The 14,980-nt window shown below is 40.8% G+C and overlaps 1 protein-coding gene across 1 annotated transcript in view; it reads left to right on the top strand.

The window, feature by feature from the left end:
- The window catches only part of LOC118425801 (ubiquitin carboxyl-terminal hydrolase 32-like), a gene marked incomplete in the record, with an annotated part of 28,501 nt that overhangs the window by 11,020 nt on the left and 2,501 nt on the right, over positions 1 to 14,980 (top strand). Inside the window, 27 exon segments of the mRNA XM_035834892.1 lie at positions 81 to 142; positions 318 to 423; positions 591 to 995; positions 1,151 to 1,291; positions 1,481 to 1,622; positions 1,963 to 2,117; positions 2,355 to 2,436; positions 2,969 to 3,046; positions 3,951 to 4,004; positions 5,226 to 5,364; positions 5,711 to 5,816; positions 6,035 to 6,138; positions 6,483 to 6,552; positions 6,861 to 7,035; positions 7,418 to 7,569; positions 7,710 to 7,875; positions 8,237 to 8,363; positions 8,640 to 8,856; positions 9,215 to 9,405; positions 9,908 to 9,964; positions 10,631 to 10,717; positions 11,271 to 11,391; positions 11,941 to 12,132; positions 12,565 to 12,871; positions 13,220 to 13,341; positions 13,759 to 14,054; positions 14,316 to 14,493. Of these exon segments, the coding sequence (XP_035690785.1) occupies positions 81 to 142; positions 318 to 423; positions 591 to 995; positions 1,151 to 1,291; positions 1,481 to 1,622; positions 1,963 to 2,117; positions 2,355 to 2,436; positions 2,969 to 3,046; positions 3,951 to 4,004; positions 5,226 to 5,364; positions 5,711 to 5,816; positions 6,035 to 6,138; positions 6,483 to 6,552; positions 6,861 to 7,035; positions 7,418 to 7,569; positions 7,710 to 7,875; positions 8,237 to 8,363; positions 8,640 to 8,856; positions 9,215 to 9,405; positions 9,908 to 9,964; positions 10,631 to 10,717; positions 11,271 to 11,391; positions 11,941 to 12,132; positions 12,565 to 12,871; positions 13,220 to 13,341; positions 13,759 to 14,054; positions 14,316 to 14,493 (4,032 nt within the window).

Genomic DNA, 14,980 nt, shown 5'->3' with positions numbered 1-14,980 from the left:
CAAATTTATATTTCAATGATACAGTGCACCAGTGGTATTTCTCTTGCTCTAACATAAGCTTTGCTTTGTTTTGTTGATAGGTATGCCACGTAGTGTTGGGGTTGAGACCAGCCTGGTCAGAGGAGGAGGGAGAAATTGTCAGGTAAGATGATGATGGAGGAGCAGATGTACCAATGGTATATCTCACCCATTATGAGTTGTTGCAAATACATTATCTTCTGTACCTCAAAATTACATCAGTGCTTGGAACCTACATTATGGTAGAATATCATGATTTTTCTTAGTGAATGCTTACAATGTTTTTGTACTGCCTGTAGGGGCTGGCTGGATCGGGAAGAGAGAAAGGGTCTAAAGAACAAGGACACCTGGTACCTGGTGTCCATGGCCTGGTGGAAGAACTGGTGTGAATTCACACACTACCAGGTACTTTTTATGTAGTCTTCAAGTAATTGTCTCTTTTTTGCTCTTTACTGGTCTCTTTCTCCAACAGCAATAACAGCAATAAACTCAACAGCAATTAATTGATGTTCTTGCCACTTTTCAAGAGGTTTTTGCATTGCTTGATATGAAGACATTTCTTCCCATCTCAGGGAAGATCCTATAACAATGGGTGGGAAACCTCCTCAAACAGTTCCTCAGGCAGCCTCCCACCCCACCACTTGAATGGTTTGGCCCATGCATGGGATGAGATCAGCGAAGAGTTCTCCCAAGACGAGGCCTCCTCTGTCTCCAGAACCAGCGGCTTCTACAGCGAGAGCTCCTCCGCTGTGGAGAGCTTACGCGGGAATGGAACCCTGAACCATGTTGCAAACCATGTCGGAGATGCGGACTCAAGAAGAACCAGCTCAGTTAGCTCAGGGAGTCGAGCAAGCACCATGTCCAGCGAAGGGAGAGGAACTCTGCCTAGAGCCAAACATCTCGCACCCAATCCCCTACCTCCGCAGAATCCTGGAGCCATTGATAATACTCCTCTCATCATACCAGAAACACGAAAGGTAGGAAAATATATTGAGAAAATTGCAATTGCCCTTCAAGTGTATTTTGATATACTGTACACATCTTTGTGTATTTACCTCTGTCCCAGTAATTTGCTTCACATTTTTTCCATCGTTTGTATGTAAAAACCTTGTCTTCTGGTTGGCTATCACAGGTTATGATGTTGACCAATGAGGGTGGACGTTTGAAGCGGGATCGAATCCTGATCAGGGGGCGGGACTATGAACTTCTCCCTGAGCCGGTGTGGCGAGCGTTGCAGAACTGGTACGGTGGTTCCCCTGCCCTGCCCAGAACGGTATGTCACGGTCTTAATTGTTTCTTTCTTTGTGTTTAACTTTGTGTTTATTGGGAGGTTGCCAAGGTGCAAAGTATTTGCATATTTGAACTGTATAACACTAATTTTTTCAGAAAGTTTTGAATGGTTGCCCTGTCTATTGCCACTGTACCCCTTTGTGTCTTTGACTTATTGTGTTGCATCTTCCAGGTGATTATCCCCAGCCATGGCGACCCCTCGGCAGAACTGGAGCTGTATCCCCTCAGCATACGGCTGCTGCGACACCAGGCCCCTCAGACCAGAGCAGGGGCCCCGGGGGTACAGCTGGGAGGTTTTCACTTCGGCCCTGGAGGTATGATCCTTGCAACAGCTAGAGTGTAGAACATATCTACTTTTGAAATTATTGTATTTTTGCTACAGAAGCTTGTATCAGTGAACAATGTCAGTCATCTACAAAGAAATGTCTACTACTCACTAAGTATATTCATATATCCCAGCATCTTTATGTTTTCTCAGCACAATTTCTGCTTGTCCATTTTTTATACTTCAAACACTTCATGGTGATTATTAGAGATTGTTAAAGATGTTGTTTGATACAGAATTGGTCCCTAAGATATTTGCTCCATTGAGTTTTAAAACGGAAAAAGAGTTGAGGTAGGTTTTGATCCGTTACCGTCATCGTTCGCCTTCAGGCATCACAGGCCCGATGAACACCACCCCTCGCCGGTACCTGGCGTATGTGGCAGCCTTCAGCAGGATGACCACCCTGAAGCTGATGTACCAGTACCTGTGTAACCGCCTGCGCATCCGAGAGGACGATATGCGGCTCTGGAACTTCAAGGAGGAGGTGAGATTATCTTAGCTAACATTGTTTAACCTGCAATGGCACTAGACCCAAGTATACTAAATATTACATTTGTGTAAAAGTATCCTAGCCAACAAAGAAAGTTCCAGTAATAAGAATCTCAAAACTTTAAAAAACATTTTTTCAAAACAGTATTTAGGTAATATTAAACTATTAGATATTGTAAGAGCCACTCAACTTCATATTTGTCTTTCATGTTCACTGTTACCTTTGTTGCAGAGCAATGCTTATCTGCTTGAAGAGGAGGACCACACTCTGGAGATGCTGGGCATCGATGACAATCAGCAGATTCTCATAGAAGGTAACCAAAACTGAAAAAAAAGGAGATAATAATACAGTGAAGATTTTAAATTGCTATATCTGTGCACAAAGAAGAGCTCTTAAAAACTAGCTTTCGGTCAGTCCTCCAACCTTCTCAAGTTGAAACGAGCCAAAGGCCTTAAGTGACCTGTCCTGATCAGGAAGGGTGATATCAGTGATGGGTCAAAGGTAACCAGCAATCTGCATCGGCCCCAGTCTCTGTTGAGGGATGGTTGATAGGCCCTGATGTATATTTCCTCTGTGGCTCCTCTTAGAAAGTAATCCTGTTCTGTGTCCAAAATAATAACCTCCATAGTTGGCAAATGTATATTATTTCATTATCTTGTACATACCTTATATGATGATTTACAATCTAGTTACTTACCATTGTCATTTGAAGCTAACATTTGTTGGGTATTCTTCAACAGTGTACTACTAATAGTGAGCATTATGGCCACATCAGGAAAGCATTTATTGTACAAAAATGGTAGTATTGAACAAACAAAAAAACTGTTGTTTTTTATTTTCTCCAGTCCGTAACAAAGACATGAGCTGGCCAGAGGAGATGTCGTCTTTAGCCAACCAGAAGAATCGTATGGAGAAGAAGCAAGGTCAGAAATACAGTATTGTCAACTTTTGTCTCATTGGTGTGGTATGGCATGATGTAAGAATCAGAATGTTAAAGAATTCTACTTTCTTTCAGTAAACTATTTGTCCTATGTATTGTTTTGACTCCTTGCTATTCCCTCCTGGACTGGATTCAGTTGTGTCCCTCTGTATTTCTATTTTTTAACCACACATGGTAAAGTCATCTCAATACTTCATAATCTGAACAATAACAGGGACAGACTAAGACACAGCAGTCCAATATTTACGTGTATCCCAGTTACTACTAAGTCCACCTAACTATAATCACATGCTCTTCCTATAATTTCTTACTCTGCTTTGTACACAGCACAACTCTCTGACCCTCTTTGTCCTGGTGTTTCTCCGAGAATTCTGTGCTTTTTCTACTGCAGTCATTCATCTTCATGATCTTTACAAATATGTAAACCAAACGGTGTTACATTTGATCATCTAAATTCCATGTACCAATCAGTTTTACCTACTTACTCATACATATTGTTTTCTGTTTGCTATGAAAATTTGTTGTTGACTTCATGCAAAGCAGGCTGATATGATTTTTTTAAGCTTCAAATTGCAAACTATTTAAGCCTATTGCTTTTGGTTAACAACTTTTGATTTTGCAAAGGATGAAATCAGTTGATTTTGTACAGAAACTAAGTCTACAACATTTGTGGCATTTATTGTAAAAATAAACAACAGAATTATTAAATGAACAAATTAACCTTTCAACACTTGAAATGAGAATGTTTGAATGGTTCTGGGAAGAAACCCCCCCCCCCACATCACTTGAAAGTGAGAGTGTTTGAATATTTCTGGGAAGCACCCCCCACACTGGCACCCCCACCCCCTCCTGACTGCTGTTCTCTATCCTCCCACCTCCGCACGCAGCCATGGAATCAGCTGGTCTGTCTAATCTGGCTAAGATCCTCTACCGAAACTCAGGTGTGTTCCCATGCTAACTGTGTACCTGTGCGTGGAACCCCTGCCCTCCCTACCATACCATGGCGTTACCTCCAACATGCTATCGTTTGCTGTTGTCAGCTTTTTCTTTGTTGCTCTTTGCAAATGTTGCTCCTAAAATAAACACATTTTTTCAACATTTTAAACCTTGACTTGTTCCATTTTGTGATAGTTACAATAGGACAAAATTTAGTGTCATACTTTGCTTTCTGCTTGTTAAATGCGCCCCATACATGTACATTGTACTCTATTCTCTTTTTTACACTTATTTGCCTTTAACAACCCAATCACCTATCCTTGCAGTAGACCACTCATATATTTTCTGTCATCTAAAGGAACATTTTGTAGTCCACAGGTCTCCCCACCTTTCTACTCCAGGGCAGTTGGTTCTCAAAGACTAGATGCGATTCTGTGACTGTGTTGTGGTTGTGTGTGTGTACATTGTTTTGTTTCTGTCCTTCCTTTAATGTGTCATTGAACAGTCCTTGTTGGTTGAGCTTACAAAACCTGCATAATATATAGTAGTTGTAGGAGCTTAATGTATATACTTTGCTTTAGACTTCTTATTTGGATGGATGCCACCGAGCGTGTTGTCATCAGTAGCACACACTTTGCAGTGTGTGTGTATTTATTGCATTGCACTGTTGCAGTTTGGACTCACAAAGCCTTCTGACGCTCCTTACCACATCAGAGAGCGTATAAGTTAAAGGGAAGAGATGCAATCTTGTCAGCCAATGAAATGGCTTGACACACTACTCGATAGCCAATCAAATTAAACTACTTGTAATGCAGCCAATTGGAGCCATTGATTTTGTAGCACATGTATAATGGCACCATCTGTCAACAAATGGGGGGTGTAACTCTGGTCACTTTAGGTATGGAGCAGCACTGTGGAATAGCTTATTAATCTCACAGTCAGATGTATATATACATTTGTATTTATCCGTATAGCTTGTCAAAATTGATCAGCCAATGATAAACATACCATGATACCAAGTAACCCTTTGGATAGATGCTATGGTGTATAGAAGAAACATGCCCTTGCAGTAATTGTGACATTTTGGTTTCTAAATTCATGTGTAGGTTGATACAAATTTATCATTTAAAATGAGTCAGGTTCCCAGTAAGTGTCCAACATAATGTGATTCTGGCAGCTACCATTTTGCGAGGCTCTAATGATACTTGGTTGTGTCCCCTGTGTAGCTGCTGCAGAGAAAGGTGCCACAGGCCTGAGTAACCTCGGCAACACATGTTTCATGAACTCTGGTCTGCAGTGTATCAGTAACACCCACGCTCTCACAGAGTACTTCATCTCAGGCAGACATCTGTATGAGCTCAACACGTACGTTTCAATGGTGTTGCTATTTTCAGGATTGATGTATATAGCCTTTATGCTGTTATTAGTCACTTAAGCTACATTTGAAACTTTCTTCTAGTTTCTAGCCTTAATCAACTATAGCAACTTTTTATAGTGATAACTTTTTAAATTGCCAACTACAATGTATATAGTATTACATGTATTTGAAGACCTTTTTGGTTGAATCAGGAAAATTGTGTCCTAGAACTTGAATATTAGTCTCGTCGAATAGCCTAAAATTCTTAAAGTGTAAGAATTGTCATTGATAATCCATGTTTAAAAGTTCCTGTTACGTCAGTCATGGTATAACTTCGTGTTTCTGATGTCTTAGGATAAACCCCCTCGGCATGAAGGGACACATTGCACGGAGATACGGGGATCTGGTACAGGATCTATGGAGTGGCACCTCCAAGACAATAGCTCCACTCAAGATGAGGGTAAGTGAGAAGGGAATCGCACAGAAAAGCTTTTATCTCTTTAATCTATAAACCTAATTTTAATGTATAAAAATTGTTAACCTTCTTTCCACTCAAGTAGCATTTCAGCACCAAATATCTCGGGTTACAGGGTTAGGCAGTAGGGATAAGGTTAATCATCAGGAAAGCATACCAAGGAATACATCCTCAGTTTATAACTTACTTTTTTCATTTTGCAGTGGACAATAGCAAAGTATGCCCCGAGATTCAATGGTTTCCAACAGCATGACTCACAAGAGCTCCTGGCCTTCCTGCTAGATGGGCTGCATGAAGATCTCAACAGGTAGGATCATCAGGCAGATAAAATACACCTAGGGGAACATGACTGAGCCATTAGGCTATATTTGTTTACGTGTACATGGATGTGTTGAAGAGCAACATCCTATAGAACGGAGTGACAAGCAAGATGTCATAACTTGCAGATGGAGAATGGCTACATTAGATTCTATTGATAGTTCTCAAGTGAGCAGATTTTTTGATAACGGTTTATAAAATGTAAAATACACATGAGTGACAAGGGCAAAATTTTTACCTTATGAAAAAAATCATAGGAAATAGTGAACATAAAGTAATGGCAGACCATGGGAAGGAGCTGTAGAATTAAATGTTGCTATTTTGTATTGACAGAGTCCATGAGAAGCCATATGTTGAACTGAAGGACAGTGATGGGAGAGCAGACGAGGAGGTCGCCAAGGAGGTAAGTGTTTTTAACACTCATTCAACACATGGTTCTATAGTCACCAATTTAGTTGTAAAATTGTATTATTATGTAATACTGCACTGTACTGTATTAGGCTTATGTTGTTTTGGTTGCTAATGTGATGTGGTTGCTATTGTGACTTATACATTTGCAACGATTAAAGCATTAGGAAAATTGGTATGTTGTAATGGTCAAAAGTAGTTGTTTTAGTCTTCTTGCTAGCACTGCTAATAATATTTGAAGTAAGGAATCCTAATTTCAAACATGGTATTCATCATGGCCAAAATTCTCTTCCCCTTACTCAGGCATGGGACAACCATCTGATGCGGAACCGCTCCATTGTGGTGGACTTGTTCCACGGGCAGCTCAAGTCGCAGGTCAGATGCCTACACTGCACGCACGTCAACGTTCGCTTTGACCCCTTCAACTTCATGTCCCTCCCCCTGCCCATGGACAACGCCATGTATGTGGAGGTCACAGGTCAGTCAATCAACCATCAGTTTTGCAAAAAATGAAATCCAGGCAATGTATCAAGTATGTACTGTAATTCCTGATTTTTTCAATGTAATTTTATGTGCACGGTTATAACGGTGACAACTGTATCGTGAACTTATCATTACTGATAACAAATAATTTGTCCTGGTGACGATAACAAATATTTCGTTCACCATGGACGTTTATTTCTGTGAACAAGTTAAATTTTCTCAGACAGTGAAAGTTTGGTACTGAGAAGACAAAGTGAATTACAGTATCAAGAAGACAATTGACAATTTGTGAGCAGTAGAGGTACAGTTGAGCATCACTTAACATTTGTTTGAAGGGTTTGGTGTCTGACCCCAAGTTGTTAACCACCCTGTACTAGTGATGAAGCTGGATGGCAGTGTTCCTGTTCGGTACGGTCTCCGCCTCAACGCAGATGAGAAGAACCTTGTGTTGAAGAAACATTTGGGTGAGCTGTGTGACATTGATGTCAGTCAGCTGTTGTTGCTGGAGACGTTTGGGGCCACAATCAAGGTAAGTATTTCACCAACGTAGCTGTACCATACCTTATGCCTGTCCTTGGTGCTGAATCATAAATCATTACTGTACATTGTGTCTCTCCTTGGTGCTGATTCATGTATCAATACTTGTGTTAAGTGAACTGTTTCTTTCAGAGTTTCCCATCAGATGGGCAGCGAGTACGATCGGTGCTTGGAGGGAACCTGTTTGCTTATGAGATCCCTGCAGTACAGGACAGCAGCATGGAGGAAGAGAGTGAAGGAAAGGTGGCAGAGACGAGTGAACCCAGCAAACCTCAGTGCAATGGAACTGTCATGACAGGTGAGGAACCAGTACAGATTTGTAAGGAAAGAAAGTTATTGTTTTGTACAAATGCATTATTTTGTGTCATTTTGCATTATTGTAGTGATTTTAGATGGATATTTCTTTTATAGGCTATGGTGTGAAGCTCATTAGCTACTTTGACTGCATTGATATTCTTTAGTTTTCTCATAATTTCACTTCGGAGGATAATTTTCATCTGGAATTTTGGACTTCAATTATTTAGATTGTCCATGGGTAACTTTGCAAATTGTGGCATTGATTTATTGACATAAAATGCAAAGTATATCTATATATTGGGTTATTACTCAAGGAAATCCAGAAGAAACAAAATTGATTTGATGTTCCACCAACCTTTCAGGTGCAGGTGTTGCAGTACAGCCACTCCCCCCTGTAAATATCCCCTCCACAAAGGATGACACTTCTCTCCAACCTGCTCTGGCTGCAAGTAACAACACTCAAAACAGACCTGCTGTTACTCTAAACAGGTCAGGCATTTACTGTTACATACATGAAAATGTACAATAATGTCTGATCAGTGGATGTGCAGCTGTGAAATACAAATGTCTAGAACTGCTTGAGTGTAGAGAATTCGTTTAAATGGAGATACTTATTGTGATTTGTAAATAATTGGGTCATAAGCTAGAACAAAAAAGAACATTCTTATAAAGAACAAACAATGCTTGAATAAAATATTGTTCCACCATTATGGGGAACATCACATTCTGTCTTTAAAACCCATGTTATAATACTATATTATACAGGAGTACCAATGGAAGCCAGCAGCTGTCCCCTAGGCAGGGCACCCTCCGACGCACCACGCACCTCCCCGCAGTAAACGGTGACGCAGGCTACACACTGAACCAACCAGGCAGCGGGAGACATAGCCGCCAGCCGAGCAATGCCAGCACCAGTACCACTAGTTCTGTCAACGGACAGTCCAGCTTCAATGGCTATGTTGTTGCATTACACAGAAAAATGGCAAGTCAACCAAATCACTGATTCAATGGTAGAGGTTTAAAACAGTTAGATTTTAGATGATAAGATAAAGGGGAATATAATGATTCTGTACTGATAGCAGTGATATATTTATTTAGTAAAATTAATAACAAAAATGTATCAGAAGTGTGTTTAGGGAATATATCCCACAAGCTACCTTTGGGACAGTCTTAGTATAACTAAGCATATTTGACACATTAAAACATGTGTTTCTCACCTCTGTAAGCTATGCAAACATGTACATGTATGTGCTAGTGAAGATTAGTACAGAACACCTCTAAATCAAGATATTTGAAATTCTTGTTGCATGAATAACGATCATATGTCATTCTGTTTGCAGATCCGTATGGATGTGTACTTCCTGTCATCCCAGAAGAGCCGGCCGTCCCTTTTCGGCACCCCCCTCATCCTGCCCTGTGGAGTATCGTCCCTCCAGCAGGACCTTTACCAAGCCATCTGGACACAGGTCTCACGATTGGTCAGCCCCCTGCCACCGTCCGAGGGTGGGAGGAGTAACCACGCCCAGGACTGGTAAGTCATGTTCCCTCAGACTTCAGGCTGCATCAAGTAAACACTTGGGATGCCATCTGTCCAGTTTCTGATATTACAATTCAATATTATTACGTTTTCAGTTCCAACACGTTTTTAACAATGTCAGGCAGCCATATACGGCAATTGCAGAACGTAGATGGGAGCCAAAAAGTTGCTTATTATGATAATTGAATTTCTGTAGAAAGAAGAAAGTAAATTTTCAGGAAAGAGACAGCAATTTACCCTCCTGACATCATCCACTAAAATTTTGGAGTTTAATTTGTACTTTTGAAGGGGGACAATTGAACATTGTACATTTAGCCGAAGGGCACCACTATCTTACAAGTTCTTGTTTTTACAGAGAAAAGTTTTTACAGAGAAAAGCCATTCCTTACCTTTACTTGGCAAAAGCCTGGCTCTTTTACAAACAGTGCTGCACCATTCTATGATTATACCAGGATGATTCCAAGCAGTTTATTGTATCTTTGTACTTTTTTTAAAGGTCACGATGTAAAAGAATTACTCAAGCAGGGTGCGCTAAGCACCAATCCTATAACCGGTAATAAATTTGCTGATTTTTTGCCTTGCACTTAATTTCACTTGGTGAGCACTGTGACGTGCGATGTCTTGTTGGTCTGTTCTTACTTTAGTTTGTAAGGTTTAGAATGGTGTAAACCAGAAAACAAAATAGAGTATTATATGAAATACTTGGGTGAAATAGACAGGAGATGAAAAAAAGACTAAAATGCAGTTGAAGGTACAGTATAATAGTCATTAGAACAATCCCTTGTTCAGTCACAAAAAATTTATTTTATATCTGCTGTATTCTTTAGTTTGTCTTTATCTTACTTTGTCAAAATCATATACAAATGTATTTATATATTACGTAACTGAAAAATCCATGTATGCAGCACTGACATTAAAATTGTGTTATTGTCATGTGTATCTGTATGCCATGTCTGTTTTCCCATCACACGTACTGCTATCACACCATATATGGATCAAAGAAACCCCTACATGTTTGTGCACTGTAGCATTTTTAATTGTCCAATACGGGGTCCCAAATTGCACACATGCACACATATAGTCTTTCACTGTAACTAGGATCATTTGTTACATGCACAGTCATGTAGGTAAAACACTAGTAACGTATACATATTGTTTGCTTATGATTTTGTTGTTCTGATTATGATGCAGACATGTTTGTATGTGTGTTTTGCTGCAGTGATGATAGCCTGGGCTATGAGTACCCGTTTGTGCTGAAGGCTGTACAAAGAGATGGCATCACATGTGCCTGGTGTCCCTGGTACAGGTAAGCACACACACTCTTCTCTCTGCTATCAGAACAGACATAGACTTACAAGCCTGACAACCAGGCTACTAATGTAAATGTATTAAAGTTTGGGGGGATTTGATTTCGTGCCAGGGAGAAAATGGACTGTTTGTGGCGGTTTTGAGTGATAGCGCTGTATATTGTACAGTAATGGAAGTCCAGATGCCTTTATGGACAGCCAGTCGGTAACCATCAACTGTCATTGATCTAATCATATCTACTTCTGTAGCACCTTCTTGATAACATAATGCATACATGTAGCGCTTAGACATGCAGGAAAAAGACAGATAAGAAGAAAGAAAAATGTTTGCAGTGGTTTTGAGTTTGCATTGAACCTGTCGGTGCAAAAAATTCGAACAAAAAACACAGTAAACATTTTTACATTAACAGTATTGAGAATATTGCCTATCACAACAAAAGTATAATGACAGTGACAATAACTTGCTGATAAATTGATAGATAGATAGAGATTGAGATAATTGAGCGAAAAGAACCAACATGTATCACAAGACGTGCCCTATGATTTCCATAGGTTCTGTCGAGGCTGTGTGATTGACTGTACAGAGGAGGAGTTTGCCATGGGCAGTAGTTATGTAGCCATTGACTGGGACCCCACAGCACTCCACCTCAGGTATCAGGAGTCACAGGAGAAGGTGGGTCGGTTTCACATGGTTTATTAAAGGCACTCAATGCAATATAAGATTTTAGTTGCTAAGCTGACAGTGTTCTGAGTAACAATGTCTTTATGTTATTGACATGCTAATAGTTTTAAATGAGTAACATGTACATGTAGGTTGTATGTGAGAGTCATGAATGCACATAGCATGAATCATGGAAAACTTAGTGTATATTTTATTTGACAAAGGTTTGAGATCATGGAACTCCAGTTTTATTTTCCTTTTACATGTATTTTAGGTGCACAGGAAATGTCATCTGTGCACATAAATTTTTGGGTCTGGAGTAATCTCAAAGCACATCCTACCGTGTTATAAGATAGTATCAAAGCTTGCCAAGGAGTATAGCCGGCCAAAGGGAGTCATACTCACTTCTAGGCCGGCTTCACTCCTCTGCCAGCTTTTGATACTAGTTTATACTGCTGTAGGATCTGCTTGGAGATTAGGTCAGGAGCACCATGTTTCCAAAAATGAAAGTTTTGAACCCTGATGCACCATATAACCTAAGTTACTTCCGATATCACACAGGTGTTTGAGGAACACGAGAGCGTAGCAGCGAGCCGGCGGGCGCAGTCGGAGCCCATCGACCTGGACACGTGTCTGAAGGCCTTCACTAAGGAGGAGGAGCTGGGTGAGGAGGAGCGCTGGTACTGCAGTAAGTGTCAGGAACACCAGCTGGCCGCCAAGAAACTGGACATCTGGAGATTACCACCCATTCTGGTGAGGCAACGTGGAATACTCAACTGTAACTTTTTTTTTACACAATCATAAACCCGTGTCTGTTCCCAAGTGTGATGAGTTTGTAGTGGAGAAGTGAACAAAAAAATAAAGCACTTAAAAGTACAGCAGATTATTTCAAAATGTATATTACTGTCATCTGTTGCTGTAGGGAATTGCTGACTCTTTGGCAATTAAGCACCTTGAAAGCCTTAATGTATGTGTCAACATCATGAAGGGAAAAAGACCCATAGGAAGATGATAGAGATTGGCTGTCGTTTATTCCTACATACAGTCCTTTGATTTAACGCTAAGACAAGGAATTTCTTTGTAAGAAACATAGTTTAAAGTAGAATAAACTGCACAAAAAGGCATCAGTATAGTTCTTTATTTTTCCAATTTGATAGCCTAATTTATGTTAACCTTTTTCCACAGATTGTCCATATGAAGAGATTTCAATTCCTGAATGGCCGCTGGTGTAAGTCCCACAAAATTGTCAAGTTCCCCATGAAAAACTTCGACCCCTCCCCGTTCCTGGTGCCCCGTGACCCCCAGAAGATCCGCGAGCTGTACAGGAAAGAGCTGGAATCCCACCGAGTACCGACGGCGTCGCAGGAGACGTCCATGTCATCCAGCAGTCTTCACAAGGCAGGGTCGCTCACTTCCCTGCACAGTGAGGGGTCCCCCACCAAGAGTGGCAAGGGTTCTCCCATCCACAATGGACTCAACTACCTCAAGAAAGGTAGGAAGGGATTGAGTTTGCTGGAAATTTATTGGAGTCTGTAAAACATTATACCTCATTGATTCAACCTTGTTTAGGGATAGCCTTGTGCAGTATTCGTGTGAATTGCTAGAAGGCACACGCATCCAAAGAAAAGCATGATGGGACCTAGTGATGACGCCCCGGCCTATCAAATCATTATAATGTGCTTTGTACAAGGTACACACAGTTTGCTCCTCTACGGCCAGTACTGCAAATTCGTTGAAGTTTGTAGAACTTGTATTTCACAAGCTTATCAGAACTTTAGTTTCTTCTGTTCCTTGTCTGTGTGATGTGACCTTGTACTTTATGATATGTTGTTGATTGCAGCAGTGTCTCCCAGACTGAGAAGGAAGAAGAACTCCGTAAGCCCCATGCCCAGCCCACGGAATAGTCCCACCCCCAGCCGCAAGAGTAGTACGGCCAGCACACGCAGTAACAACAGTAACAAGGCAAGGATATAATTATGTACATCCAATTGGATCAGTCACAGGCAAGGTAGTGTTATTTTGGTTGTCAAAAAACAATTTTACTTTGAATGAAAGTTTATCTATGATAGCAATTGGCACTATAAAGATTTCATATTTTATTTCCGTACACAAAGTACCAACACTTATTCTGAGTCATTTCAAGATGAGAAGGGTCAGAGGACTGATCTAAAACTTGGACAATGTTATTTGGTGAGAAAGATTAGTGGTTATCAAAGTTATGTGTAACTTATCGCTCGTGGTCATTTGATCAACGTTTTCTCTATAATGACCACATTTTTCCAGTCCCTTGAGTGGCCGCTATAGACAGTTTTGATTGTATATATAAATATGTACAATGTACCAACCTCATGTTAATCCTTACATTACTCCTCCCTTCAGGATGTTGTGCAGGAAGGTGTTCCGTGCTATCCTGGGTTTGCCGTTCGCTCCTCGGGGAGCAGCAGCACCATCGACTCCACCCCCAGCGTCTCCCAGACCTCCCTCAACTCCTCCCACGACCCGTCCGCAGCCTCCGTCCACAACAACCCCCACCACAGCAGCACCTGTAGCTCCAGCACCAAGGACAGCGACAGTAGCTCACACAACGGACACAGTATCAGTGAGGTGGAGCTGGTCAACGGGATAGGGGATGGGGACGGCAGCAGTACAGGCACAAAGAACATCTCCCCCACCAGGTAATGTTGTTCTCCTTAGTGTTATAATTCTCTTTTTACTCTGCTGTTACTTCCTTTTTTACCTGAGGCCTTTGACAATGGATGACAGCATCTATCTGTGTTTTATGAATATCAATTGAAAGACGATCAGTATGACAGAACTCTGCTATATCAAGTTATTAAAATACCATCATGCAGTACATTGTAAGAAGCATCGCTGCTTTCTATATCTTATTAAGAAAAATTAGAATAGAAGATTTGCGAACACTACGTATCATCCAGGTGTCGAACCGTAGACGCCACAGATAACCACCCCCTGGTGCATGTGGACAGGGAGTCAGACGAGAGCTCAGTGGACAGCCTGGACACGGAGCGCAGTGAGAGAGAGAAGGACCTGCAGAGGTGGCTGGAGGGTGCGCTGGACACTGCCCACATCAGATATGACCTCTTTGCTATATCAGTGAGTACGATCAGATTGGCAATGTGCATTGTTCTAAAACATAAAAACTTAAGAAATGTTCAGACTGATTTTTAGTTGCATAAAAACCCTGGAATATGTCTTTCCTTATATCTTTCTCTCTGTGTGGAAATGAAAATTAAATCAGCAGATTGTCCAGTTATCATAAACAAGTCCAGTTATCATAAACAAGTCCAGTTATCATTAACAAAATCAGAGCTTCTATGTACTGTAGTATATCATCTGCTAGATCCCCTAACAGCTTTTAAGACTTTGCACCTCTATTACTTTTATAGTTTTGTGGTCTGTTTTCACATGCACATCAGTTTGTATAGTTACAAATGTACTTTAGCATCACATCCAATCTATAGTAATGTTGTAGGTGTAGAGAGGAAGGTATACAGCATTTTTTTAATGCAAGATATGCTGCAATTTTTCATTCTTGCAGTCTTGAAAGCAAATATGACATCCCGTAGTATAATTTTGTGAA

Source organism: Branchiostoma floridae, chromosome 11, assembly GCF_000003815.2.
Source record: "Branchiostoma floridae strain S238N-H82 chromosome 11, Bfl_VNyyK, whole genome shotgun sequence".
Lineage (NCBI taxonomy): Eukaryota > Metazoa > Chordata > Leptocardii > Amphioxiformes > Branchiostomatidae > Branchiostoma > Branchiostoma floridae.
This window is presented reverse-complemented; position numbering and strand designations above follow the sequence as displayed.